Raw genomic sequence first — 27,354 nt, forward strand, 5'->3', positions numbered from 1 at the left:
AAATCTTAATATGTAAGGTGATGAGTAGATAACACTGCATATGATATAAAATGTCATATGATAATGAAGATAAGAGTAAAAAGTACAATATTTCATGCTCTGAGCTGCAGTGGATTACAAACGTAAAGTAACATTAACTGGTGCAGTAAATGTACCGCGAGTGAGCGGACTTTGTTATTTCACTGAAGTTTATTTAGCTGTGATTTCACTACTCCCTACAATTAAAGTAGTTGAACGCAGCTTTTAAACTTTACACAGACATTGAACAGACTTGACATATGGTGTAGGTGTATATAAGTAAATGTGTATTATAAATAGTTATGAATATTTTCTCTCTCTCTCTCTCTCTCTCTCTCCCTATTTATATATATATATATATATATATATATATATATATATATATATATATATATATATATATATATATATATATATATATATATATATGCATGAAAGGGCTGCAACTCTTGCTTGTGTGCAGGAGCCGAACGTGTCTTCTTTGACTTGCTTGGGAAAGAGTTCAACTCGCCCCCAAGATAATATCGATCTGGCGGTGCATTTTAAATATATTCACAAAACATGTTCTGCTCCAAGGATGCTTTACCAGATACACTTGTTGGCAACTCCACTGTGTAAACAATCTGAGTGTATTTATCATTAGATGTGAGAATATTTCACAAACTTCCGAATAATAAATGGCTCCTGCCTTATTCATCATTGTTACAGCGAAGTGTGAATCTCAAGGCAAAAATAAATTAAATCTGATCCAAAGCTGTTGTCATTGCACACTTTTATATGCAGGGTGTGTAGAGTACATGTATATGCATGTGTATTTAATTGTATGCATCTTGAGCTAAAGAGTGAATAGGGATGTTCTGTCCGTTTGTGCATTGTTGATGTCATGCTGCCCATTCATGAAAATTTAATTAAATTATTTAAGAGTGAGGCAGCAATCACCTCGCGCAACAAGTAAAGTAGGAAATGTCCTTGAGCAAGGCACTGAGAGCTCAAGCGCTCGAGCGGAGCTGCCTGGTGGGCTTTTATCCGGCACCGTCCAGGCGGTGCGAGCGTGTAACAGTATAAATATGGAGCGAGGTGTCGCATGATAAGTCAACTTTCCATGAAGGTTAAAGAAAGGTGTCTTCTTCTCCTTCTTCCTCCACATCAGGACACCGCGGTGAGGAAAAAAAAACTGCGTGGTATTTAAATTTCTCCTTGTCCTCATCAGCTTGAACTCGCCAGCTGTGAAGGAACAGGGGTCAGAGTTCAAACTGTGACAGCCGCAAATGTCAAACGGCTCGTCCCCCCGCTGTGACTGTCACCTTGGTTCATCGTTTCAGGAAGCCAACCGACAAGCAGGAAGGTATTGAAAGAGAGAAAAAAAAAACAAACAAAAAAAGAGCGAGAGAGAAAGAGAGGGAAAGAGGAAAGAAGTCGTCTCGCGAGGCCGGGCGGATGAACATATGAAAATGTGCCGTTGCATAATGGGATATTGCGTAATGTGTCCCATTCGAGCAGCATGTCACTCACTGATGGAAACCAGGGGAAGGGCTTCTGGGGTAAAGTGAAAAGGGGGGGTGACATGGAGGGCTTATGGTTCTGTCTCCGAGCAGAAGACGTGGAGTGACGGAAGTAGACAGCCAATGGGGTTTGGGCGCGGTGCGGCGGAGTGGGAAGAGTGTGTGTGTGTGTGTGTGTGTGTGTGTGATGGTGGGTGGGCGAGAGCGCGGTCGGTACTGGTATTTCTACCCTGTCACATCGCGTTAGTGTGCAGCCGAGCACGACTGCTGAGCACACCACTCTGGACAGCTCTGCACACGCGGGGCGAACCACACACACACACACACACACACACACACACACACACACACACACACACACACACACACACACAGGTTCAAATTCACAAGGACACACAGTACCTACACTTGAGTGCACACACACACACACACACACTGTAATCTCCCACGAGGACCACAAGGACATCCAAAACAAGTGAGCACCGATGGAGGTTTGACAGGAACCAGCGGACAGCGCTCCACCTCCACCAACTTTGCCTCCATCCATCCGTTCATTTCTCCTTCATTACAGCACTCTGTCCATCCAACCCCATCAGCCGTTTGTGGCTACGGCCCTCACAATGGCACATTAATTTCCCCTTCGCCTTTTTTTTTTCTCCCAGAAAAGTGCATGCTGAGTGGAAAAAATGACTGGAAAGAGATCAATCGGAACCAAATGAGTCTCTGTCTGTCCCGCAGGACTGCGCATTCATGTTGGGAAAATATTGCAACCTGATGTTCTTGGACCCGGCGCTGCGCTAACACAGCCGATACCGTGTTTTTGGGGAAAAAAAAAAAAGGAATCGTTCAAAGCCATATGTGCAGGCTGCACAACGCTACAAATGAAGCATAACAATTTACTTTAGCGCTGTCGAACACGCTGCTGTGCGGGGCGAGGGGAGCAGCCAAGAAGCATCACCGTCATCAGAGGAGGCCATTGTGTCAGCAGGGGCAGAGCAGTCAGCTCATCCTCTCCCTGGTCACTATATGTGACGTGGCTTAGTGGCCCGAGCCCAGAGGCCGTTTATACAATATTTTCCTTGAGAAAATGAGCGATAAGGGGGGCGAGGAGGAGACGGAGATGGAGATGGAGATGGAGATGGAGAGGGGGAGCAAAAACGAGCGTGGATGACAGTGCACCATTCACATCGCGACCCCCCTCGGGCAGGGAAAACAGGAAGGAGTGAGGAAAAGCAGATGGAGGGAGACAGGAGAGAAAGAGAGAGAGAGAGAGAGAGGGGGGGGGGAGAATATTTCACTGTAAACGCTCACACAGAGCAGCCTGTGGCAGTGGGAAAGAGAGAGCAGTGAGGGGAGGAGGAGGAGGGGGGAGTGTGGAGGGCACAGATGGATGGACGAGGAGGAGCAGGAGGAGATAGAGTGGTGAGGTGTGATGTGCGCTGACCCGAGCGCCTCGGTGACGCCATAAACTTGGAGACACGCTTCGGCGGCTCTGGGCGAGGAGAGAGATATAAGCTGTCCTTGGCCACCAGCTCTGTGGCCGGCTGCGAGGCAGAGGTCGACGAGGACACGCACGAATGTGTAGGCCGTTGACGAGAAGGTCTCAAAGGTCACAGTTATGTAACCGACCTGGAGATCTGATCCAGAGGCACAAGTCTGTCCACTTGCAAGACATATGTTGTTTCATCGCATTTTTAAAAGGAGGAAGAAGTATGTTAGCTCTCTCGGGCCTGTACAGTAAATATCAGTCAGTGGACCAACAACTGGTTAGCGTAGCTTAGCATGAAGGTGGAAAGGGCTGACCTAGCTCCGTCCAAAAGCGGACTAAATCTGATTATGAGCATTTAACAACATTTTCGCGTCACAAAACGCTAAACAAATGAGATTTAATATGTTAAATCTGTGTGGCTATCTGTTTTCCAGACCTTGTGCAAAGCTAAGCTAACCTGCAGCTAGCTGTAGCCTTGTGTTTTTCTGGATGAACATTAGATTGGTGTTGACATTCTTAGGCTTTCTAACTCACAGAAAAACATCAACAGGTGAATTCAAGTCATGATGACTTGTTTACCTTACCAACCCAAGTCGATATGGCTGAGTTCAGAGAGTGGCGTGGTCTGGGAGAGGTGGCTGGAAGCAGGTGCACATCCCCCCTTCTTTGCACCACTGACCCACATTCCTAGTGCCGCTCTTGCAGCAGGCATTACAGAGGACAACTGCCCTCTTGGTTGGCATTAACTGGCACACTAGCATCGACAAGAACACTCTGTTACTCTGAACAGCATCAGGTGAAGAGGCTCAGTTGTGGTTCTGATGCATATCAGTGACGCTCTGCCATTTGTCATTATCAAATATCGCTGTTTTTATTGCATAATCCCCACAGAAAAGTTGTTTTTTTTCCTTTCCAGCTCAGAAATGTGCTGCGTCTACCTTCATATCCTGAATAGTTGAATTGTTCTCCACTAAAAGCAATAACCAGCATCGCCTCAAATGATCAGGCTCTTGTTCCAACAGGAAATCTGTTTGGATCCCACTTAATGGTTATTACAGAATCTTCCTTTCTGGAAGACACCACTGATCGTCTGCGACTGAACATGAAGTCCTTTGAACACGGCACATTACCAATCCTCATATATGGATATCATCATGAACAACAAACATCCGGATGGGAACGGAAGATCTGCCCGTGCACGTCCCTGCTCTGTCTTTCTGTCTGCTGTGGATTCATTTACGACGAGAGCAACAATAAGACCGTGCAAGACGCGGTTCCGAAACTTGACGGGCGTGAAGATCAATGTGAAAAAAGGCATTGAGTTTGAGGATGGGTGCGGCGAGACACACGAGCACTGAGTGTGGCACACCGATGCGTTGATGGACATCACAGCTGGTGTGATCCCACTACAGGGCGGCCTCTTGTGTCTCCTGTTATTGGTCACAAATCGTAAACATTAAGTGTTGTAAGTTGTGTTTTCCCTCACTCACGGGGACTGGAATCGACATCATCGGGTCACGAGGTAGCAAAACCCAGGCCAGCGGACAGGCTGCTTGATCCGCTTACAGCTGGGCACTGTGCCGTTAATAAACCCAATCAAAGGGCAATGCAACAGAGTCAACAGCTGATGTTCGGAGCAGAAACAGAGTGGCGCCTCTTCCGCCCTTTAAAAAAAGAAAGTGTCGTCCCTGCATGACTTTGCAGAAAGGGAGGGACTCGGAGACGCTCCATGTGGATCTGTCAGTCAGCCAGAGACCCTCCATGGGGTGGGACAGGTGACACAGGTGGAGCGTGGGGAGCCCCTTAAGTGTCTCGGTGAGGGTGGAGTGAGAATGGAGGATGGTGGAGAGCAGGAGGCGGCGGAGGGCGCCGAGGAAGATGTTATCCCTTCCATCTCCTCCTCCGCGTCGGTGTGAAGGGAGTCGCCGAAAACAGATGACCTACATTTACTTTGAGAAAAAAAAGATTCCAGCAGCGAGGCCTCCCAGGATTCAGACGAGAGTGAAGTATGGAAAGGCACGGAAAGGGGGGGGAAGGTATAGAAAGACAGGAAGAGGTACACCTCCAGTTTGACGAGGCAGACAAGAGAAGAAACGGGGGGGGGGGGGAGTTTTGATGGTAATCCTTTTCGACTCTTCCTTCCTTCCCTCTCGAGCGGTTATATAAAACACATCTAGAATTCTGTTCTATGCACATCAAAGGGCCCGCGCCGCTTTGCAATCTGCATATATGATGCGTCCAGGGAACAGCAGGAGGGGTGTGTGTGTGTGTGTGTGTGTGTGTGTGTGGAATGTTTCAGTCTAAAATAAGCTTCTTTGCAGAGTATTTAGATGACATTGTGTTCAGAGGGGCCTCTGTGAATCTGTGCATGCTCGAGTCTTCGAATGATAATCACATCTCGGTGCAGACACAGCAAGGAGGCGTTCACGACAACCGACGAGAGTATTCGGTTCACACTGAGCTTTAAGATGTTTTCCACTGCAGGACGGCTGAGAGGGACGTTACAGTGTTTCAGTCTGAACTGGAGAATTAATTGATAAATAACACAGTGTCGTGCAGCGTGTGGATGCTGTCATTGAATTAATGTGGCTGCAAATGAAGTCATCTCACTGAAGATGAGAGCTCCATGTTTCACAGTTTACCGCTCCAATGCTGCCACCTGCTGTTGGAACAACTGCACTCTTTGCCAGATATTCTTAGAGGACATATTCAGTCACCAGTGAATACATTTGTAACATTTTATTTGGATTTCACATGATTTTTTTTTTTTTTTTCATGTACTTTTGTATTTTGATGCAGGCATTACGTTGGTCTCCTCAGCAGCTGGGAGACTAAATATTGAGAACGACATGCATTAAAACAATCTAGCTGCATAAAGTTGTTATGTCAGTTTTTAAAAAGTCAATATATTTTTTTGGATGAACTGTTCCTTTAAAACATAGAGGAATGCTCTGCCTTAGATAATAATTTAAGTTCAATCAAGCAACTTCTTAAAGGCACAGTGACCCATCGCCCCTCTTTAAACTAAGATTCCAGACGACCACAGAGATTGTTGTTGCTTCAGCAGATGAATGTGAAAACACACTGCACATATATCCAAGTAACAATACGCACAAACACATAATGGAGTGATGAGGAACTTTGATATTCATGTTCTGCAGTGATTTAGATCAGAGTGGCACCGCAGTGCAATACCACAATGAAACCAGAAAAATAAAACTGAATTTTCTATGTGCAGGAAGAAGAAGAATAAAGGAACAGTCACACTGGGTGAAACCAAAATCATGTTATGCAGTGCGCTACTGGCCTGTTTACCATCAAGAAATACACAAAGGAAAAATATTCACCACAAAAGAGTCAGTAAAAGAAAAAAACGCAGCCATGTGAAACTTAAAAGTTCATAAAGTGACATTTATATTGTTGAATAGAACAAATGAAACATGGTTGATCTCACAAAAGGTTCAGGAGCAGTTGTTCATTCATTAATTGTGCACCTGTGAAATAAATACAGTCTGTGTTCACGCAGTTGCATTCAAGCTAATAATCATAACTTACAAAATCCAAAAAATCATTCAGAATCAGAATCAGCCCTGGTCGAGTTATAATAACTCACAATTTCTTTTTATTGGTTAAGAATTAATGTATTAATGTCATTGATAAGAACAATTTTGGGGCTGTTGTGTCAGTGTTTCTACTTGGTGATGATGCAGTTATAAAAACATTTAATAAATGCTTAATCAGTTGTTAATAGACGGAATGTGGCACAGTCCTTCAGTTCAATCAGCCAAAGGGATTTTTTATTTGTTTAACACAACCTGGCAACCAAAAAGTTGTTCTCAACAAGACCTCATATAACCGCTCTATCAAGATTAGCAGATTATTCACCAGTCATGACGCTAGCCTTACTAACCTTTCTTTATAAACTAGATAGATAGATAGATAGATACACTTTATCAATCCCAAGCTGGGAAATTTTGGCGTAGCAGCAGCATTTACATACATAAAAGATATAAGCAACACACTGAAATAAAAAGAAGAAATAACATTAATTAGAGTATAAAAAGCAATGTACAAATATACACAGTATAGATAATGTATCAAAAGAGGTAGTTATTATAGTGCAAAAAATAAAATATAAGGTGCAGTGAAACAGATAAATAATCAGCAGTGGACCAGTGGACATAAGAAAACCAGATAAAGTGTGCATGTACTGTATTAGATGACCAGATTATATAACTATTATTGTACAGTTTGATGGCATGTAGCAGGAGAGAAAAACCGAAAAAACAGATAAAGTGCGTATGGACTGTATGGAAAGACCAGATTATTTAACTATAAACAAGGCACAGATCTGCCGGCCCTGTACTTGTGGCTCAAGCTGGAGACCTTCCTGCTCGCGCTGCTCTTCGTCGATCATCCTCACGCTGCCGGACACGCTTTCTGGTTCCTCGGTGCTCGGTGGTGACGGACTGCCGGCTTGAGCAGAACCACTTCGTGGAGCCGTAGAGAACCTCCACGCAGCTGGAGATGGCTGCTATCAGCCCCACAGCGAAGTAGAAGCAGAGGAAGATTGTTTTCTCTGCGGGGCGTGAGGTGAAGCAGTCCACCGTGTAGGGGCAAGGGAAGCGGCTGCAGGGGAACTGGGCCTCCACCTTGAAGCCGTACAGCCACCACTGTCCCACGAGAAAGCCAACCTCTGCGAATATGCGAAAGACCACGTTGACGAAGTAAAGCCTCATCAAACGGTGGTCTTCTCTCTGGTCCTGGCCGCCAGTCTGGTTGAGCTTGGACCGGGCGATCCTCTTGTTGTGGTGATGCATGGCGTACATGAGGAAAACCAAGGAGGGCGTGGCGATGAGGACGATGTGGAACACCCAGAACCTGTACTGGGAGATGGGGAAGGCCATGTCGTAGCACACCTGTTTGCAGCCCGGCTGGAGGGTGTTGCAGGCAAACTCCTCCTGCTCGTCCTCAAACAGGTCGCTGGCTACAGTTCCCAGGATCAGGATCCTGAAGACAAGCATGATCAGGAGCCAGAAACGACCGAGCATCGGCGAGTGGGCCTGCAGGTTGTCGAGGAACCCGCCGAGGAAGCTCCATTCCCCCATGATCACAGCACCGTCTCGGGTATGGCTTCTTGAGAACACAGGGATCTATCTGCCTCTGAGCTGCCTTTGATTAAAAAGAGAAACCAAAGCGCGTCTTATTATACAACTCATGATTCAAATGGGGGCGGGGGGTCAAAGGTCAGTCAGCTTATCTAGGTTGTTTTTTTGTACGTGCTCAATGTGGTGATAAAACTCACCTTCCAATTACCTGAAACCAAAAATGAAAGACAGTGACCTGCAATAACAGCAATTGAACAATATCAGGAAAGGAATAAAACAATCACAGCAGCCTGATTTAACTGCTTGGTACTCCCCTCATCTTTAGGTTTTGTTTTGACAGATGTGTATAAAGATATTTTATAATTATTAGATTTTTTTTTCTAGCAATCTTTTTTATATATATAGATATCACATCTATATATATATATCTATATATATCTATATCTATATCTATCTATCTATATCTATATCTCTATCTATCTATCTATCTCTCTATCTATCTATCTATCTATATATATATATATATATATATATATATATATATATATATATATATATTAAAAAAGAGGATTGCTATAAAGTACATTCATTCCTCGAAACACAAAAAAACACTGGGCACGTACCCTCTTGGACTCCCCTGTGGTAGACAAAACATGACAAAGTGCCCTCTCCTTACCCCACTGGTGCCCCTCTGCACACATGCGGTGCCCTTTTTGTTATCGATTTCACCCCCCGGCCCTCACACATCCTGAATCCGCCACTGAAATGATGAACCAGTCACCAGGAATTTTGGTCGACTGGTTGCCGTTTATTCTGCACATATTTGAACTTCATTTTTTACGGCACGGCAGTTACGAGTACAGCATCGTTCCATCTACAGGCTGCTGCTTGTGCAAGTAACCTGACTGGTTGAGCTACTTGCTGGTCTGTACTCGGATTTCTGACAAGTCAGCGGCAGTAAGACGACAAAACAAGCTGAGGATTTAGGGCGTTAGGGATTTGATTTACCTGATGAAGAGACACGAGAAAACCAAACCATAAAAAGAAAAGAAAATCCTGTTTTCTGGTTCCTCGTCCTCTCTAGCTCAGATATATCCTTGGAGGATATATAAAAATTGTGTCAAATCAAGCGTTACACCTTGGTCCACGCCAGTTCTCACTCCAAATGGCATGTGATGGAGGCTTGCAGGGGCTTCTAATTGAGAGGGCGGCAACAGTTCAGGAAATTCCTGCAACGTCCTAATCTGGACCCATCAAGAGTCCCAGACAGGAGTGATGTTTACCCAAGAAAGGCAAACTCTTGATGAGCATTTCAAAGAGCTTCCTAAATGGCAGGAAGGGTCAGCCTTAAGCTGCACCAACAGTTTTCTCTGATCACAATGGGCAACACGCGAACACTTGCGTAATGCTACCCTGTGATGAATGGTTTCATTCAGAAAGCAGTCAGGGCAATTTTTAATGAGCTGTTATAACTGTATCTCAATTTTATGACTTGGAACAAGTTTATCAGTTGTACTAGATAAGGAGAATTCTTTCGCTTTCTACTCTCAACATTCACAATCTCAATTTGTGCTTAAAAGCCGAGCCTGAAAGATCATTTTAGCCTCTGACATGAAATCATGATTATTAATTTAAAGTGTTACTTACCCATCCAACTTCCCCAAAGACTTCTTCCCCATTACACCGGTCCTATCGACCACATGTGCTGCTGTTCACTCTCCCTCCCCGAAAACACTACAGAGAAACCTGACTTGCACAGACACAAATTCAACAGCACATTTCACTCAACGTTAGCCCTAAAGCAATCCCACCACGTGACTCTCTTTTCCAAAACACGCTGCAATCGGTACAAACAGGTTAACTTTATTTTTTTGTGATATACACTGAACAGCCATTGAAATATTTACAAGACAGGACATAAACAAACATGCATACAAAAGTGGATTACAAAGAAATGTCAAGTAGCCATTAGTTTTAGTATTTCAGACACTAAAAGCAGAGATACTCAAGTCTAACAGGGTTCAAGCACCTGACACATAGAAACACATTCTTTTTTTACTTCTATTTTTTCTACAATCAATCAATCAGCTTTGTAAAAACTGCAGGTCCATTCAAGCAACAAGTATAAATGCAACAGTACTTCAAGTGATAAAAGCAAAGCCATATGTCAGCACATGGCAGAAACTTTACGTATAACTTACTAAAGAATCAATCTTTAATACAAAATCTATAAAAACTCGACCATGTAGACACTGGTTTAGGGACTAATATTTAAAAGTCTTCATCCGAGTCTGAGTCCAAGTTGTAGGTTACAGGTTTCCGGGCACGTGAGGGCTTGTCCCGTGGCGCCACCGCCACAGAAGATGCTTCCTCCTGATCTGAGACCTGGAAGCTGTCGTCATCGAGCCACTTCTTGGTTTTCTACAAGAGCAGAGAAAATATTCAACTGTATATAACAAGGTGTTGATAATGACTTGAACTAAACAGAATTATAAAATGATGTCTGCTGGTCCATTAACATGGAACAACCCGTTCTCAAATTAGAGTTCAGTGTAAAACTGACCTTGCTGCCGGCAGTTGTCTTGGCCTTCAGACGTGACATGAGGTTGTCTGAGTCGCTGTCAGAGTTGTCGCTGTCAGCCTGTTTCCGTTTTAGAACGGGCTTCGCCTTTGTGACCGGAGCTTTAGCTTCGCCCTCAGAGTCGCTGGTGTCAAATGTAGGGACCGTCTTGGCAGGCTTGGCAGGCTTGCTGGATGTTGCTTTGGGCTTCGAAAAAACATCCATGATGGACGGCTGCTTCACATCTATGAGAAATAAACAGGAAGAACAAACCAAGAACACATTTCAGTTCTGTTCTCCAACCACCATGCACTTTAATCATAAGTTAACGACAAATATTTGTAAGAAACTCTATTACTGTAATTCAACTTCTGTAAACTTTTTATTGGTTTTATTGGTACCATTTCACGAAAAAATCCATAAAATCCAGTGTGTCATTAACCACGCTGAGCTGTTCCTAATTAGCGTTGGCTGTTTACCTGCAGCCTTCTTCTTGGATGCAGCTGGTTTCCTGGCAGCAGGAGCTTTCTTAGGCGCGGCCTCTTTGGTTTTACGTTGAACTGGTGCCTTGGCTGCAGGCACCTGATCATCAGAGGGAGCTGTGAAGCACCACAAGAGCAAATAATTAGATCTCAGATAATTTAGCCCAATATTCCTCAAGCTCACCACTGTGTCAAACAAAAATACTTACAGCTCGACTTGCTTTCAGCTCGTTTCACTGTGGATTTGCTCTTTGCCACTTTCTTCCTGCACAGAAAGAATGAAATTCAATTATAAGATCAATATTAAAATGGTCTGATAAAAGCCTCGATGTTACAGAAGAAGCTTTATACGTCATTGTCTTCATACTCACGTGGGCACCGGAGCTTTAGGAGGCGGGGCTGGAGAGTCCACATCGCTCTCAGGTACGGAGCTGGGCTCTGGGGCGAAGCTGGTATCATCATCATCACTGACAACAGCTTTCCGTGCTGGAGCTTCCTTCTTCCCCCAGTCATCAAATTCATCTTCACTGTCGGACATACTGTACTTCACCGCAGCTTCAGAAAAAAAACAGCGTAAAGGTTTGATTAAGCAGTGCTGCTGGGTTTTATAAGGTTTTTGGGGGTTTTTTTTCAATCAAAAATTAGACTGAAAAGTTTGTTTTCCCTGGAGATATTCCACATAGAGGAGTCACCACAGCTGTTGGGAAGACCAGCGAGGAACAAATTGAGATAAGAGAGCTAATTATCCTTAGGAAATGCAGCTTATCAGTGTTTTGATTAAAATCCAAACATTTCTAGAGTGATTACATCTTATCTGGTGTTCTGGGTGTTTATGAGTCAGGCCTTTTCAGAGGAGGTTGGGAAACAACTACTCAATCTACTAGATTCACCTTTAGTTTTGCGTTCAACCCGCTCCCTGGGGACAACCACTTCCTCCACCTCCATGTCACTGTCGCCAGACTGATTGTCAGACTCTTCGTCCGACCACGGGTTCTTCTTGGGCTTCTTGGAAACGGGCTTGAACTGAAGCGTGCTCTGCTTGCCGGTCTTTGATGCCACTGCTGCAAAGAAGAGTATTTCTTAGTCATCTTTAATAAAAATGCAATAAAGCTTCATATATTTTTATAATGATGGTTAAAGTTTTTTTTTTATTTTTTTTTTTTAACTATCCACTGTGGGAATGTGGGTGCAGCTGTTGGTAAAAGGATCTTCGGACAGAACTTTTAAATGCTGGTGCAGAATTTTTGACAGCAAATTATGATGTAGCTAACAAAGTCCATATATTAACGCCCCAGTTTTGAGTCAGTTTGTTATCAAGTGCAGTTGTGGAACAATTGTTGCCGTAATTCAAAAACTGTGGGTAAATATAATACACACTTATGACATGCAGCCTCATATCTGATCTCTGAGTCACTGGTGGTAAAACGTGAAATCTGTAAACGAAGTCTCAAAGTGAAAGGAGGCAGATCGCAGGTGATGCATTTTCACAGAGCTGCCACTAGATGTTACTAAAGATTAGCCGGCTGCTGGTTAACTGTATGTAGACAGAGGGAATTGTGCAATTAGGCTACAAATAATTTTAGTTTTATTTTAACAAACACTTTTACTGCATATTTCTTGAATGAGTGGAATATATGATTAATTTGATCTATGAATTAAAAAAATATATACTCAGAACAGAACTCATCATCAACTCAAGTTTGGTCAATTATCGTTTTCACGTGTTATTTCAGCCATTTTTACCTTTTTCCTTTGCCTGGGTTTTAGTTTTCTTGGTCAGTCGTGCGGCCAAGCCAACCTCCTCGCTTGGCTCTGCGTTCTCTGCGTCTTCTCCAAACTCCATCTTCATCACCACATCTTCGCTCTACAATCACAGAAATGTAGTCAAGTTAAATCTTATTTCATTTTGGCAGCGTGCAAACCCAAAAGTAGTTTGAGATGCAGATTTAAATGTCATAAAAAGACATACCTTGACTTTTTTGCCCCTCTTGCCCTCTCCTTTCTTGATATCAGCCTTCCTGTTGGCTTCAGCTTTCATGGTGCTGGTAACGCGCGGGATGACGCGGCGACCCTGCGGCGTTGGCATAGTCTCCTGCTTCACCTTCACCGCTTTGCCTTTACCAGCACCCTTTTTAACAACAGGCATGGCGGCATTCTCCTTTTCTTTTGCCTCCCATTTCTGAGCACAAGAAGGAACAGGATATTGTCGGTGAGTATATGTGACTGACGAGGTGCACTTATAACTGGATGTATGAAAATTAGACAACGAGCCAATACCTCCAGTTCCTCAGAGAAAACAGCCAGGTCTTCCTTCCACATGTCTGCTGGACTCTTCTTTTTCAGGGTGTTCAGCTCTGTAACCTATAGAACAGCAGTCAGGTCAGAAATTGACAAAGTTTGCATTAGACAGACCAAATTGAATTTTAAACTTCTTTTTGAAGGCATGACTGAACATCGCACCTTTGCATCCCTCTGTTTGCACAACTCATCTTTCTTCTCTTTGGTCAAGAACCACATGGGCATGCTCAGCAGGTAGTTGTAGTCTGGCCCGCTGGTGTCTTCTTTCTCTGCTTCCTCCTCATCTTCCTGCTCCATCTCCTCCTCATTCTAAAACCATGAACACCAATATGTGAAGCCATTAGCTCAGGTGTGGATGATTATTTAGTATTCCTCGCTGATGTGCGAACATGTCCTACCTTCTCTTGAGCCTCTTTCCAAGCCTTGACTGGGTCAGAGTCGTAGCCCATCTGCTGCAGCATGCGAATCAGTTCCTTCTTTGGCTTGTTCTCTGCAAGCACATGGACAGAATTAAAACTTTTAATCCTAATAAAAACCAAAAACATGTTAGGTCTGTACAATTGTGCCTAAAACTTGGACTGCTGGATTGCTCACCTTTAGTAGGAAAAATATATATAATACAAGTGTTTCATTTTTATTCTTTGCATGTCTTTTAAACAAAATAACACAAGCTACTAACCAATAACCAAGGTGCCCTGGATTTTCTCCAGGATGAAGCGGGCCTGGTTGGTCAGTTTAGCGCTCTCTGCCCCGAGCATGCCGGTCAACCAGTCCTTTCTCAGCACGTAGTACTTCATTCTCAACTCGAAGAAGTCCTTGAGAATATCCTGCACGGACTCGTACTTCTTCAGACTGCCCACATGGTCGAACAGAACCTAAATGGAGAAAACAGACAGGTTAAGCTTTTACGAAATACGTGAGATTTTATAGCAAACATCCAGAAGACCTGATTCATCCTCTGTCGCTGTAACATTTCATTTGTGCATCCATTACCATAGAGTTGCAGGTGAGGGGGCTCTGTAGCTTGAAGACCTTGTGGAGGTTGGCAGCCTCCGCCTCCCGCAGCTTCTCTTCTGTCATCTTGACCACAAAACGCACGGTGGTGTCTGTGTGGTATTCCTTGAAGTCGGTGATCAGAGCAGGGACCTTCTCTGTGCCGTTCAACATTGGCTCCAGGACGTTTTCCTTGTAGGTCTAGACCACAGAGAACAATATGGAATGACAATGAGACCGGAGGGAGATGAATGGAGTCTCTGTTAAGTTCTGAGTTCAATCAGAATCTCAATAATCAATACCCAAATAGCTCAATGATAAACCTTGCTAAACAAGTCCACTGGGGAACCACTACAGCCATTATAGGTGCCTAAGCATTATAATGGCAGGGAAAACCCTGGACTCTCATTCACAAGTTGTCAAATACCAACACTTCGCTTCGGGACATACAGTAAACACAGAAAACATACCGGAATTTCTCTCAATTGCTGCAAGGGATGAAATCTACCAGGACACGTGGACCAGCACAAATTTTTAGAAACAGAAACTCAGTTCCTAAATATTTACCCTAAGTGCAGGGATAAAGCTTAGACAACTAACCTGGGTCCAGGATTTGACAGGCAATTCAGAGATCTCAATGGTGGTGGAATCAATAATGGCCACCTCTCCGCTGTTCATGAACTGGTTTTCCATCACCTTCTCAATCGTGCCTCTGAAGCCTTTGTAGTTTGGAAGCTAGAGAAGAAAAAGATCATTGATTCTTATAATCCTATTTGTTCACCAGAAGACACAGGATAAACATCAACAGCCATTTCCTGTCCTCACCATGGGCAGAGGCTCGTCGCCATTGAGCATGCGGTGGATGTTGTTGATGATCTCTCGGATGTCGTAGTTGGGGAGCTTGCTGGCCCAGCCTGTGCCGATGCCCTCGGCGCCGTTCACCAGCACAGTGGGGATGATGGGCATGTACCACTCTGGCTCTACGCGCTGGTTGTCATCATAGTTGTACTTGAGCAGGTTGTCATCCACTGCTGGGAAAACAAGGCGGGCAAGTGGGCTGGAAGGACAGAGAGTTGAGAGTTTTGGAGTTAATCACTAAATAGGTAAACCACAACATCAACGTCCACACATTCTTATCTTAGCAAACGTGTGCAGAAGGCCTGCAGCTTCAGATTATGCAGAGTTTGTAAGGAGGCTGCTGACCTGAGCATAGTGAAGATGTATCGAGGACTGGCAGAGTCTTTGCCACCATGCAACCTGGTTCCAAACTGACCCAGAGGTTGCAACAGGTTCAGGTTGTTGCTTCCCACAAAGTTCTGGGCCAAACCAACGATGGTCATCATCAGAGAGACCTGAACAGTTTAGAAAATTGAATAACCCAGATTATCAAAAAGGATAAATATAAGAAACACAGTAAGATTGTTAGCAGGTTTACAACCAGCTCATTTAAGTGTGACGTCATCTCACCTCTCCATGGTGGTAGGCTGACATCTCAGCCACTGAACCAGCCAACTGGGCCACCTTCACCTCCCGCTTGTCATTCCTCTTGAAGCAACAGTACAGCACTTTCCTCTGGCCTGGTTTCAGTCCTGATATACACATTAAGCCAGACACATATTATACCACTATTACCCATAATAAATACATTTTTTAAAGATTTAATCTAATTTCACATACCGTCCACCAGGCAGGGGATGGACCTCTCATTGTCAGAGTTGGAGAAAAGTACCAGCTCCTTGTTGACAAAGTCGTTGTAGGAGAGGGACTTGGTGGTCTGACCATACAGGTAGTCCTGTCAAGAGAGCAAACATGCAGTGAAACTTGAGAGAAAACAGCAGTAGAGTACATGCAGTTTAGTCCATTTTTAGATTTTACCTCAGGCAGGTTGTGCTCCCTGCGCTGGCGCCTGTTGACCATGAAGTTGGTCAGCCACTCTTTCCGCTCATCCACTTTCTTCTTGCTAAAGGCCTGGGACAAACAAAAGAATAGGCAAGAATCAGATGTTTGCACTTCTGCTGATTGTATTGTCAGACATTTTGAAATGGGTTATAGTGTTATATAATTACAAGGGTAATAGCTTCATCGTCTTCAGGGCCAGCGTATTTGAATGGAATACGGTGTCTCTGCATATCAGAGAAGTACTCCTTGGCTTCCTGCGACGTGCTAGTTCCCAAACCTGAATGGATGAAGACAGCAAAGACAGAGAACCTATTAGATATTGCACTATAAAGACATGCCAGACTACAACCAGCAACAGGCCAGGTATGGTGGGATGCTTACTTGTCATCTTTACTACCACACAGGGGTTTATAACAAACCTTTGTAGTATTTTATTTTCCAAGATTTGGTGTTGGGCAGGCTGTCCTTCCAAGCATTGAATTCAGGGATGCTGTAGAAGGACAGCACAGTTTTCTTGCAAGATGCCTAAAGAGAGGGAAATAAAACAAGTCCGAATCATTTTATGTCTTCTCACTGTGTCATTTAAAATGGTTAAAATATACAAAATTAGCATAACAGTGATTATGAACATCATCAAAGAGAAATTAGGTTTTTTATTAAATGGTAAAACTGTTGACGAAAATGGTCAATAGCAGCCTTTCTAGAAAACTATATTCAGCTCTAAGATTTGACACCAGATGGCAGTGTTGTTGTAAATTAAGTAGCATGTATCAACCAGACGTACAGAGGAGATCTGCCAAGGCTCCATCTGAGTTGCTCCATCTGAAATGACTCAGTGAATCGATTTAGTGAATCATAGTGCGGGTAGTGACAATATGTACCTTGATGATGGGGGTAATGAACTCTTCCAGGAAGTTGTGGCGCAGCAACGATGGCCAGTTATGGTGGATGAAGTTGATCAGCAGGCCCTTAATGTGGGAGCCATCTTGATCCTGTCACAATCACGGGAATACAGTAGACACCATTCATGTTAATGTTAAGAAAGCTGTAAAGCTAATTTGAACTTGTACATGCAGCCCTATAGACATATATTTCATTTCATTTAATCATTTTTAAGTTTAAAATGAATACAAATTAGATACACTTTAAACAAGTAAAACAGAAGTCTGAGAGGAAACAGCTGGTGCACCTGATCTGTCATGATCATGATCTTGCCGTAACGCAGACTCTTGAGGGATTCTGGGTCGCTGTAGTTCTTCTTGTACTGAAGGCCGAGGATCTTAATGATGTTGTTGATTTCAGCATTCTCCATAATCTAATGAGGAAGACCAAAAAACATGTCACCCTCAGCTCTTTGGTAAACTACATCTGAGATAGATCTGTGTGCATACAAGACAAATTCAGTAATATAAAGCTAGATTCACCGACACGCTCTCTGACCTGTTTGAGTGAGGCCTCCCGCACGTTGAGCATTTTTCCTCTGAGGGGGAACACTCCGTAGCGGTCCCTGCCGACCACACCCAGCCCAGACACAGCAAGTGTCTTGGCTGAGTCTCCCTCAGTGAGAATCAGTGTGCAGGCGATGGAGTTCTTCCCACCTGCAAGAGAACATGGTAACTGCATGAGCTCATTTTCATTCTCACAAGGCTAGACTATTAAAAAGAGTGCGGTGTACAATACCTGCATCGTTGGCATCGTCCAGTTTGGGCACCCCCTTGATTTTTGTGTGTTTGACAGCCGAGCATTTCTTGTTCAGCTGGGTCTGAGCCTTGAACTTCACCCAGTTCATGATACTTTCCACAATCCCACAGGATGTGGCCTATAGAGAACAGAAAAGAAGGGAATTAGTGAAAACAAATTTGATTACACTTTTAAAAAGGCATGAATGCATGCCAGTACTCTTTCCATTGGCACCTGTTTAATGAACTTGTCTCCGAGGGGACAAGTAGACCCAAAACTCTTGTGCTGCAGCGTCATGTTCTCTTTGGTCTGAGAGTCAAAGGTGGGGTTCTCAATCAGGCAGTTGACAAACAGCCACATGTGGTTTTTCACCTGGATGGAGAGGGAGTAGAGTATATTTAGTTATCCATTTTGTTAACATCACCTGGAGAATTATGATGTGAAGGTATACTAAGATGACTGTACCTGGAAAGGCTTGACGGCCACTCCAGCTTTGTTCTTCTTCTTCACCACTTCGATCAGCTTGGCAACGACCTGGTCAGCCACATAGTCCACGTGCCTCCCTCCCTGAGGGGACAAACATAACATCCCATTTACAGAATAAATGTCAGAAGTCTTAATCGTTTTGACATAAAGTGGCTGGGAGAGCAGCCAAGCATGTACTTAGCTGACAAAGGGTCCTAGCCTACAAGTTCAATCTACCTTAAGATGCTTCATAGTTGCTCTAAGATGAAAATTCAAACAGGGCTGACAAAAGATGATTTAAATTGGCATTCAGTATTCTAGCAGCTCACACATAAAAATAAATAATGGGTTTGGCATAGTCGTCAAAAGCCACATTCAATCACTGTCACACAGATATGTACTGTTAACATAAAATGAATGCATCACAAAAGTTCTGATTCACTGTGACATTACCTTGGTTGTAGCAATACTGTTGACAAAGCTGACTTGCTGGAAACCCTTCTCGCTCATGGTGAGGCAGACCTCCCAGCGCTCGTTGACGATCTCATGGACCACAGTCAGTGCACTGCCGACCTCGTCCACCTTGTCCTTCAAGTACATGTCCACGTAGCTACGGAAACCTGAAACCTGAAGTAAAAGAGCAGTTGTCTTAACCGATAGATTTTTGAAAAATATATATATGCAATTAATAAATTAGAGAAATGAAAATGTGGTGATTCCTGTTTGTACCATTTAAAACACTAACTCCCACATCAAAGCTATGAAAAAGTAAAGGATATTTTAAAAAAGCTCTGAAGAATGTCATAATAATATGTTAGCACTTAATTACTAGGTTTAAAAAAAAAAACAGGTTTCTGATTATCTCAAATAATTTAACTTTCATAACTGTTCTTAAGAGTTCAACCTGAAACTTAATTTAGCTTTCAAATTAGATTAAACTAACGTCAACTTTAGCGAGAGTGTCAATAGATATGTGGTTGTCAGGCAGATGTGACGTTCAGTAATGTCAAGTGAAAGACGTGATAACATACCGGCAGCCTCTTGCCGTTGAAGAACACACGGACACCTTTGGACGCCCCAGCGATGTCATAGGCCCTCCTGGTCATCAGCGCCACTGTATCTTTGTCGAGGGTGCTCATTTTAAACTTGGGCAGATCTGGCCTGAAGGTGATGCAAGTGTATTCCTCTCCGTCAAAAGATTTGATGGTAGCATCCCCTGTCCTGCCCATGTTGTCGTACCAAGTCTGTGAAAACAAAGACAGACATGTAATGAAACATTTCCACTTACAAGTAACAATGATGGCAAAAAAGCAAATTTGGTTTAGCCTCCATCTTACCTGCTTGAAGGTCTTCTTTGAGACTTTACAGGCAGTCTCTACGGTGAACTTTGTGCTAAAGATGTTGCAAAGCTTAGCACCATATCCATTGCGTCCACCTGAAGAACAATATTAGACAACGTGGGTTAGGATATTAGAAAAGTAACAGTCTACTGATTTAACACCAAACTTGACTGTAGCTCATTTATGAACCGACCTTTGTGTGGCCTCAATTTATGTTTTTGCTCAACCTGAGTGTTCACAGATGGCCAATCCACCCTTTGAAAATAATTTCATGGGGATTTGGAATATGTTTACTCCACTCTTATAGCAGATTTAAAGTAATTCTTCACTCGAAAAGAGTAAACTCACCGGTCACTTTCTTCTCATCGTCATCGTAGTTACTGGAGGTGAGGAGCTGTCCAAAGATGAGAGCAGGCACATAGACCTTCTCCACCTTGTGCTCCACCACAGGAATACCCTTCCCGTTATTCCATACACTGATGGTGTTGTTTTCACTGAAAGGAAAGAAGTAGACATGCATTTCATGATGCACGTCTGCAAAGTGACACTTGAGATCTTATATGGATGTGCAGTATTAATTATTACTCACACATCAATGCTGATTTTGATGCAGTTCATGTTCTTATCCCTCTGCTTATTGTCAGCTGCATTTACTGTAGAGAGAAGAAACAAACAAATTGCTTGAGTAAAGTAGGCCCAACATAAGATCAATCAACATTTTGCTTTTATATGTAAAACACCATCTACAATAATGAACCATTTACTCACCAAGGATTTCATCAAAAATCTTGTAAAGCCCTGGCACAAATGTCACATCGCGGCAGTTCAGCCCAACGTCCTCATCATACACCCACATTTGCTAAAAGAAAGGAGTCAATCAATGATTCCAAAGACCATGCATAAATTTGTATAATAAGAACTGTTAATGCTTTACTCCTCAAATCAATATTCTGCAACTCTGCAGTGAGACTACTATTCTCATAGGACTTAAATCAATTGTTTTATCAGAGAAGCCTTTAATTTCAAATGGCCGTGCTTTGTGTCTTTTTACCTGGGTGACAGTCTCTACAGAGCCTATGTAGGAGTCCGGTCGAAGCAAAATGTGCTCCAGCTGCGTCTTCTTTTGGTAGATCCTCTCCACCGACAGCCGCTTCGGATCTTTCTTCGTCTTCTCTATCGGCTTGTTTTCAAAGAAGGTCTGTCGAGCATGACACACAGTTATTATCTTTAATGTGCATTCTCTTGTCTTGCTGCCTAAATTGTATGACTAGACTAAAAAGCACTAAGGAAAAAAATAAAACAAATGTAAAACAACTTAAATATTTATTTTCTGCCCCTCAGCTTGCAACATGCAGTATATTTGGCCCTTGGTTGATTCAGTAGAATGCAGCTTTTACACGGCCACATTAATTTTTTGCACAGTGTATTCAGGCTTCTGCTACCAGTCCTAGTTTCCATCATGTTCTACCTAAATCCTGTTGGTCGTAGCGTAGGAAGCGAAGATAGTGACAGGTTCACCTGTACTTTACCCCACATTTATGCAGTTTGAGCAATATAAAACTAAACACATCCTCATGACGACAGCCTTCCCCTTTTCTCTTTAGAGGTTTTGGATGAAAGACAGATTGTAGGAAATTGTCAAAAGTTGCTCAGCAGAGGTTCCATTTGTGCTACAGGTAATCTCCAAACAATAACCAACAGCACCTGCATAAACAACTGCACATTATTGAAATTACTTCAGGCCTAAGATACTGAGATGACAAAATAATTGACTCTATCCACTAAAGAATTTAAATAATCAGTGTACACTGCATAGTCCACAAAAAGAAAACATCTCCGTAACCTGATTTCACCATGCGGCTTAAGGACAGTAAGAGGGGGAGACGCTAGAAACTGTGTTTGCTGGCATGCACTTGAATGTTCAGCGTTTCAACTTACAGTCTTTAGACAAATATCATTAAAAGTGATCATGTCACATTTTGAAAAAAAGTCACGGCAAGTGCATGGGCTAAGCAGTTAAATTCAAGTTAACACTGACTCTAGGTGAATATACGTTACTATTGTTATTGAGTGTGCACCGCCATGTTGTGATGTAAAAAGGGTAACGGTACGTTAACGTTAGCTAACGAGCTGAACGGTAAATACGGACCGTAACATTAACACAGTTTATGAAATTGCAGCGGCCCACATCAGATTTGTAGTTTGTACGTGTGTCTTTGAGTGGAGTTGTTACGTTACTGCCGGATCACTTGACCACTGCACTTTGCATGACGCATTTAACACCACTCTTATTACGTTAAATATCGCATAAAACAGAAGCTGATAGACGATGTTAGCTAGCTAACATGAACTGTTGCTAAGTTTCAATGTGACGCTAGCTAACATTAGCACTGACTGCTAATAGCAAGCATCAAAGTGACAATAATGTTACCTTCAGTGGTTCAGCCATTGTTCTTATATTTATTACTAAGCCCTGGCGCTTAATTTAGAGACTAAGTGTATAACTAACACTGGCTGATAAGCCCTCGGCTAACTACTAACGATAACTGCTGCCTGGCTTCCCTGTGGTCGCCGAGTGAATCAAAAGCCCGGTTTCAACATTCAAAACTTAGAAGCAGCTTCTCGCGCCAGCTTATTGGCCAATCAAACGAAGGGCCTTCTGAATGGTTCCGCCAATGAGGAACATAAAGGACTCTGTTTTCAAAGAGAGAGCCAAACGTTTAGTTTGTAAGCGACATGAGCCCGCCCACGACGGGTCTAACGGCCAATCAGCTTCAACTTCATGGAACAACATGGAACATGGAAAATAGAAGACGTGCTCGAAAAAATATTTCTAGGAGTTTATTTATCACCGACACACAATCATCTAAAAACAAGAGAAGTAATAAATAGTGGATACAAAGTATTTTGTTATGGTGTCATAAAAACTGCACATTCAACTCTCATTTGGCAATTATTGACCCATATGGAAAAAAACATTGTGTTTGTAAACACTTTATTCTTTAATTGAATGACTGAGTGAACATTATTTGTCCTGGTTCATAGAAACCCTGGTCATATGGGCCTGTTACAGTTAATATGTGGCACTTAATTAGTTTACAGTGGGGAGACTGATGTCAAAATAGTGATTTAAAGCGAAACTTGCGCCAAAATGCGACCTAGGCTTTATTTGTGAATTTACCCGAGTCGAAACCTTTGTTTAAAAGCATAATTACGACGAAAGAGCCACTTTTAAGATTTACCGTATTTTTGTTTTCAGGTCATACTCATTTTCAGTGGGAGTGATTTTGATTCTATCACAAAAGTGTCTGTAGCATTCCCATTGAAAATGAGTTTGACCCAAAAACAAAAATACGGTAAATCTTAAAAGTGGCTCTGTTGTCGTAACTATGCATTGACTCAGGTGCATTAGCAAAAAAAAAGCTTATGTTGCCTTTTGGCGAGAGTTCCACTTTAATGTTTTGGGTTCTTTATCGTTATGGCTGTACTGCAGCACAGTGCGAATAAATGCTAGACATATTGATATGATATTGGCATGGAGGTACTGGAGAGGATTATTTGGTGGGCAGTGTCAGAATCATAGCCCATTTATCCCATGGGTTGTTTTATAAAAAAGGACAACACTTTCACACACTCCACGGGATACTGATGTAAACAACCATTCAATCTGAAGGCCGGCACTAACTAATCATAGCATTGTTTTATTTTCACTGTATGCACTGTACATTTCCTACACAGTGTGTGGCCACATACTTTAGAAATGCACGTGGAGAAACAGCCCTTGTTTGTCTTTCACATGGTTTACCTGGGTATTGTTAAATAGTATAAACACTTTTATTAAAGAGGTTTTATGCCTCATCATATTACTGACTAGATTGCACCTCGTGTAGTTATCAAAAAGACATTAAGCTAAAATTGAAATCCTCCAAATGTACAATAAACACAGTCTTTCACTGATGTTATTTCACTTGTCTCTTTGAATGAGAAAGAAAGAGACAAATGCCTACAGTTTATTGTCTGTCCTCAAGTCTCACCTTACAATTTTTCTCTGTTCCATGCTTAGACAGCAAATGTCTTACTCAATGGCCAGTTACCAACTTACCCAAAGGTCTGTCTTTATTGATGGCATATCACACAAGCTTAAGCACTTTTAAAGCATTACCATGTTCTTTGAAGCCTAATATGATCACTGTATAATCCTGCAGGATTTCCAGAGATCAGAGAAACTGTGATATTCACAGCTGCATAGTGCCGTTCAGGATTCACACGGCCAAGTGAAGCTGCAATATTTAACATCTTCGCACTCTCCATCTTATTTACATCTTGTCTGGAAGCCGCACCTGCAAAGTCAGCAGATAATTTCCGAAAGAGCCAAAGTGGGCATCATCACTCAAGAGTACTTTTTTTAGTCCAAAGAACAGCAGGTGACAGCTGCTTCTGACACACCGGAGAAAATACTCAAGATGTACTTCTTATGTAACTTTCCTTTAGTTCATGTTGGCAGACAACGTGTACAGAAAATTGTACAGTTAATTCAAACTTAATTTGTTTCACTGTATACACAACTTGCAATAACACGTAGTTTGCAAGTCAGAGACAATCCATCTACAGTATGTATACCTTATAAATTTGGCATGTATGCACAGGCAGATGCAGATGTGTATGCATACATATGTGCGCAAGCCCTAAATTTCATATATCTTTATACATCTTTTCCAACACACTCACACCTGCACACACATAAACATCTAAGAAGTACATTTTCCACAAATGTACAACGACAAGGAAATACTGTGGGCTCCAAATGCATGATCTTTTGATTCAACAGATAATCCATACTCAAAAAGAAATACGGGGGCAGCAGATCATCAGAACCGCTGGCTGCTGGGAGCTGGCATTACTCGCTAACTTCAGTAGATATTGCTGCAACAAAACATAATGAACCTTTAAGTCGTGACTAAAGGTACATTTCAGACTGCTTTAGACAATCAAGTATTCACCACAATAAGCTCTCCGCTGCTGAACCGCATCAGTTGGCCTGCGGTCTAATCAAAGCCGGTGAGAGATTGTGTCCTGGTTATGCCTATATTGTGTCTTTCCCTCTACACACTACCCAGCCCACTAGGCCATCCCTAATTGGAAGGAAGTAGAGAATGAAGCACACCCATTCTCTCCATGTCGCCTAATGATAATGCCATTGTTTATGTCGGCCACTTCTGGTACAAACCATTACTGTCTTTTTCAGTGTACAAATGTACCAAAGTGACTTGCAAGAAAATGTTCTGTGATGTTTTCTGGAATTGCAGCCTTCCATTTTCCCCCCCAAGTGTTCAGCATCCAATTTTGCTTCATTTATCAATATTCTTTCCCGCCCCGCCCTCCTCCCTCTCCCCCTCATTTCCTCCAATCGCTCTGTCACACACGCTTACACACTGTACATGATAGCTGCCTAAAAGCTATTTTAGTGGTTAATGGGTTTATCTCCCTAAAAGTGTGCCGTTGTAGTTTCATGATAGCACTCAGCTGATGTGTTGTAGCAGCTATGGTGTATCACTGTGCAGAGCTTCGATTTGTGTCTTACAGCCGTGATCAGCTCATGTAAAGACATTCTGAAATCTAGGATTTTATGCGGCACCAAGCAAGGCTTTTACAGTTTTGGTCTGGCGGTTATCAGTCAATGGAAATGCAGTAACCTGATTTATCTAACCGTTCTACCATTCTTATCTGTCTTCCTCTGCTATGCTGCCCACTCATCTGACCTTGGCATGATAATAATAGGGCTGAGGAGTTTGCGCTGTGGTCCAGCAGATTTGGTGGAGTGTATGTACACAAATACACCCACACCTGCACCCATGTATAAAGGTGCAAACGCACATTACAGTTTGGTTTGGCACTCGGTATCTTCAGCCGGAAAGAATGATTGATTTCTTTTAAGAAATATAAAAAAAAATATGCCAACTGCCCTCGTCCATGCTTACTTTTTGCTTTGTACATGTACAACAACACAAGGAGGCTGGATGCTACCTTCAGAATAGCATATTTTTGATTCCTCTGTACCTGACAGGGAGACAATTTAGAGTCAAAATGTGCTGCAGAGCTGTGTCGAGAGTTTTGTGAGATGGGATTTACTGTTACCTTTAAAATGTATTTCATCACCTCATCAAAACTATAATTAGAGGGGATTAACCATGCCCCTTATTCAAACTTTACTTTCTTTTTGCTTTTGCAGAGCCTCATGAATACCACCCAGAGAGCCTATCACAGATCTGCAGCTACTCAGGAATATGAAGCTGTCTCGTGCTTGTTTGAGGGCCTTAAGCTTTAGGATTGCTGTCTCATCCAGGGGAGGTGTTTATTCAATCTCTTCCTGAGGGCGTGAACACTATTTGAAGTGATGTCTCCGACGACTGCAGGGGGGTAGGCTGTTCCCCGTTGTTACTGCAGAGTGGAGAAAGCTCCAAAATTAAGGCAAGAGGTGTTTGCTGTGGGGAGAAACAAGGCATGGCCTGGCAGTAAACCCCAGGTGGTTCAACCTGGGCCATCAGCTGAGGTTAGCAGCGCAGTCAGGACTCCTGGACGGTTGGGAGTATGTATTTTGAAAAGAACAGTTCATCTGCAAACATAAATTTCAGATTTCTATATGAAATAAATAGTTTTCATTTTCAGTAAATAAGCATAGTAGCATATTGCTTACAGCTAAGATCTACAGAGACCTACTGGTACCTTTAGACAGAGCTGGGCATGCTGTTATATCACCTGCTTTAAGTCTGTTTGCTAAGCTAGGCTAACCGTCTCATGCCTGTACTGTAGCTCAATAATTAAAAAGCAGGCAGGAGAGCCATATCTATCTGCCTTGAACTCTCTGTTAGAAAACAAATCACCAAAGATTTCCCAAACTGTTGAAATATTCCTTTTAATGGCAAAATGGGAAGCCTACATACACGAAAATCTGACATCATAAGAAGTTTGGCAAATGTTTTCATAGATGTAGGAAACCCTCTGTTGCCTTCTGATACATTTCTCTTAAGTATTTAAAAACAAAAAAAAACAAAAAACTCTCTCCAGAGTGAAAAATCCCCTTTCTCTTTATTTAAGAGAAAGCAGTTTCACACCTGTTTGCAACTCATCCATTACTATTCTAACCTCGTAACACACTCACACACAGACTTCTTCTTATCCAGTACTAGTGGGCAGTTCTAAACCGGGAATACTAAGTACGCAGCATCCAAAAATAGTCACCCATCTGAAGTTGCTGAGAGATGTTAGCAAAGTAGATGGACACCCGCGCTCTCAGTACCACCTGCTTTCCTGTTTATTTATTGATGGCCCTGTGTTTCCCGAGGCCTGATACAGCCCGACTGTTGGGGAAGTGGGGGAGAAAGAAACTTGATGTGTCACAGATCTGTTTATAGCCGTCTAAAGGGGCTGCTTGGTGCAGCTTGATGTCCCGTGTCATACAAGGATAGTGCTGCGTTGCGAATATTAGGGTGACAGGTAAACAACTGCTGCTTCCAACTGAG

The 27,354-nt window shown here is 42.8% G+C and overlaps 2 protein-coding genes across 2 annotated transcripts; both read right to left on the reverse strand.

Moving 5' to 3' along the window:
• Nucleotides 1-5,365: 5,365 nt before the first annotated feature.
• LOC119009803 (gap junction delta-3 protein-like) lies at nt 5,366-8,136 on the reverse strand. The gene has a single exon (XM_037081414.1). The coding sequence runs from the start codon at nt 8,115-8,117 to the stop codon at nt 7,383-7,385; it is 735 nt and encodes a 244-aa protein (XP_036937309.1). The 5' UTR covers nt 8,118-8,136; the 3' UTR covers nt 5,366-7,382.
• A 1,823-nt stretch (nt 8,137-9,959) lies between these two features.
• top2a (DNA topoisomerase II alpha) lies at nt 9,960-22,460 on the reverse strand. The gene is made up of 35 exons (XM_037081412.1): nt 22,266-22,460; nt 20,886-21,032; nt 20,603-20,693; nt 20,424-20,487; nt 20,183-20,328; nt 19,832-19,929; nt 19,526-19,738; nt 18,948-19,121; nt 18,495-18,596; nt 18,264-18,401; nt 18,030-18,168; nt 17,790-17,947; nt 17,539-17,664; nt 17,231-17,341; nt 16,769-16,874; nt 16,517-16,626; nt 16,326-16,418; nt 16,128-16,242; nt 15,918-16,039; nt 15,654-15,802; nt 15,276-15,507; nt 15,051-15,185; nt 14,451-14,651; nt 14,137-14,332; nt 13,856-13,947; nt 13,620-13,766; nt 13,437-13,520; nt 13,129-13,338; nt 12,903-13,023; nt 12,050-12,220; nt 11,531-11,714; nt 11,369-11,424; nt 11,157-11,276; nt 10,681-10,922; nt 9,960-10,538 (listed from the first exon to the last, which is right to left on the reverse strand). The coding sequence occupies exons 1-35, from the start codon at nt 22,281-22,283 to the stop codon at nt 10,389-10,391; spliced, it is 4,761 nt and encodes a 1,586-aa protein (XP_036937307.1). The 5' UTR covers nt 22,284-22,460; the 3' UTR covers nt 9,960-10,388.
• Nucleotides 22,461-27,354: the final 4,894 nt, after the last annotated feature.

Source organism: Acanthopagrus latus, chromosome 20 (assembly GCF_904848185.1).
Source record: "Acanthopagrus latus isolate v.2019 chromosome 20, fAcaLat1.1, whole genome shotgun sequence".
Taxonomy (NCBI): domain Eukaryota; kingdom Metazoa; phylum Chordata; class Actinopteri; order Spariformes; family Sparidae; genus Acanthopagrus; species Acanthopagrus latus.

What these genes read in the sequence shown, in the direction of transcription:
- top2a (XM_037081412.1), bottom strand. An exon ending in GAGACAAGTTCATTAAACAG is followed by an intron (nt 18,169 to 18,263) that starts GTGCCAATGGAA and finishes TGTTCTCTATAG; the next exon opens with GCCACATCCTGTGGGATTGT. An exon ending in CCCTCACCTGCAACTCTATG is followed by an intron (nt 14,333 to 14,450) that starts GTAATGGATGCA and finishes TTCTCCATTTAG; the next exon opens with GTTCTGTTCGACCATGTGGG.
- LOC119009803 (XM_037081414.1), bottom strand. Translation starts at nt 8,117, where the DNA reads ATGGGGGAATGGAGCTTCCTCGGCGGGTTCCTCGACAACCTGCAGGCC.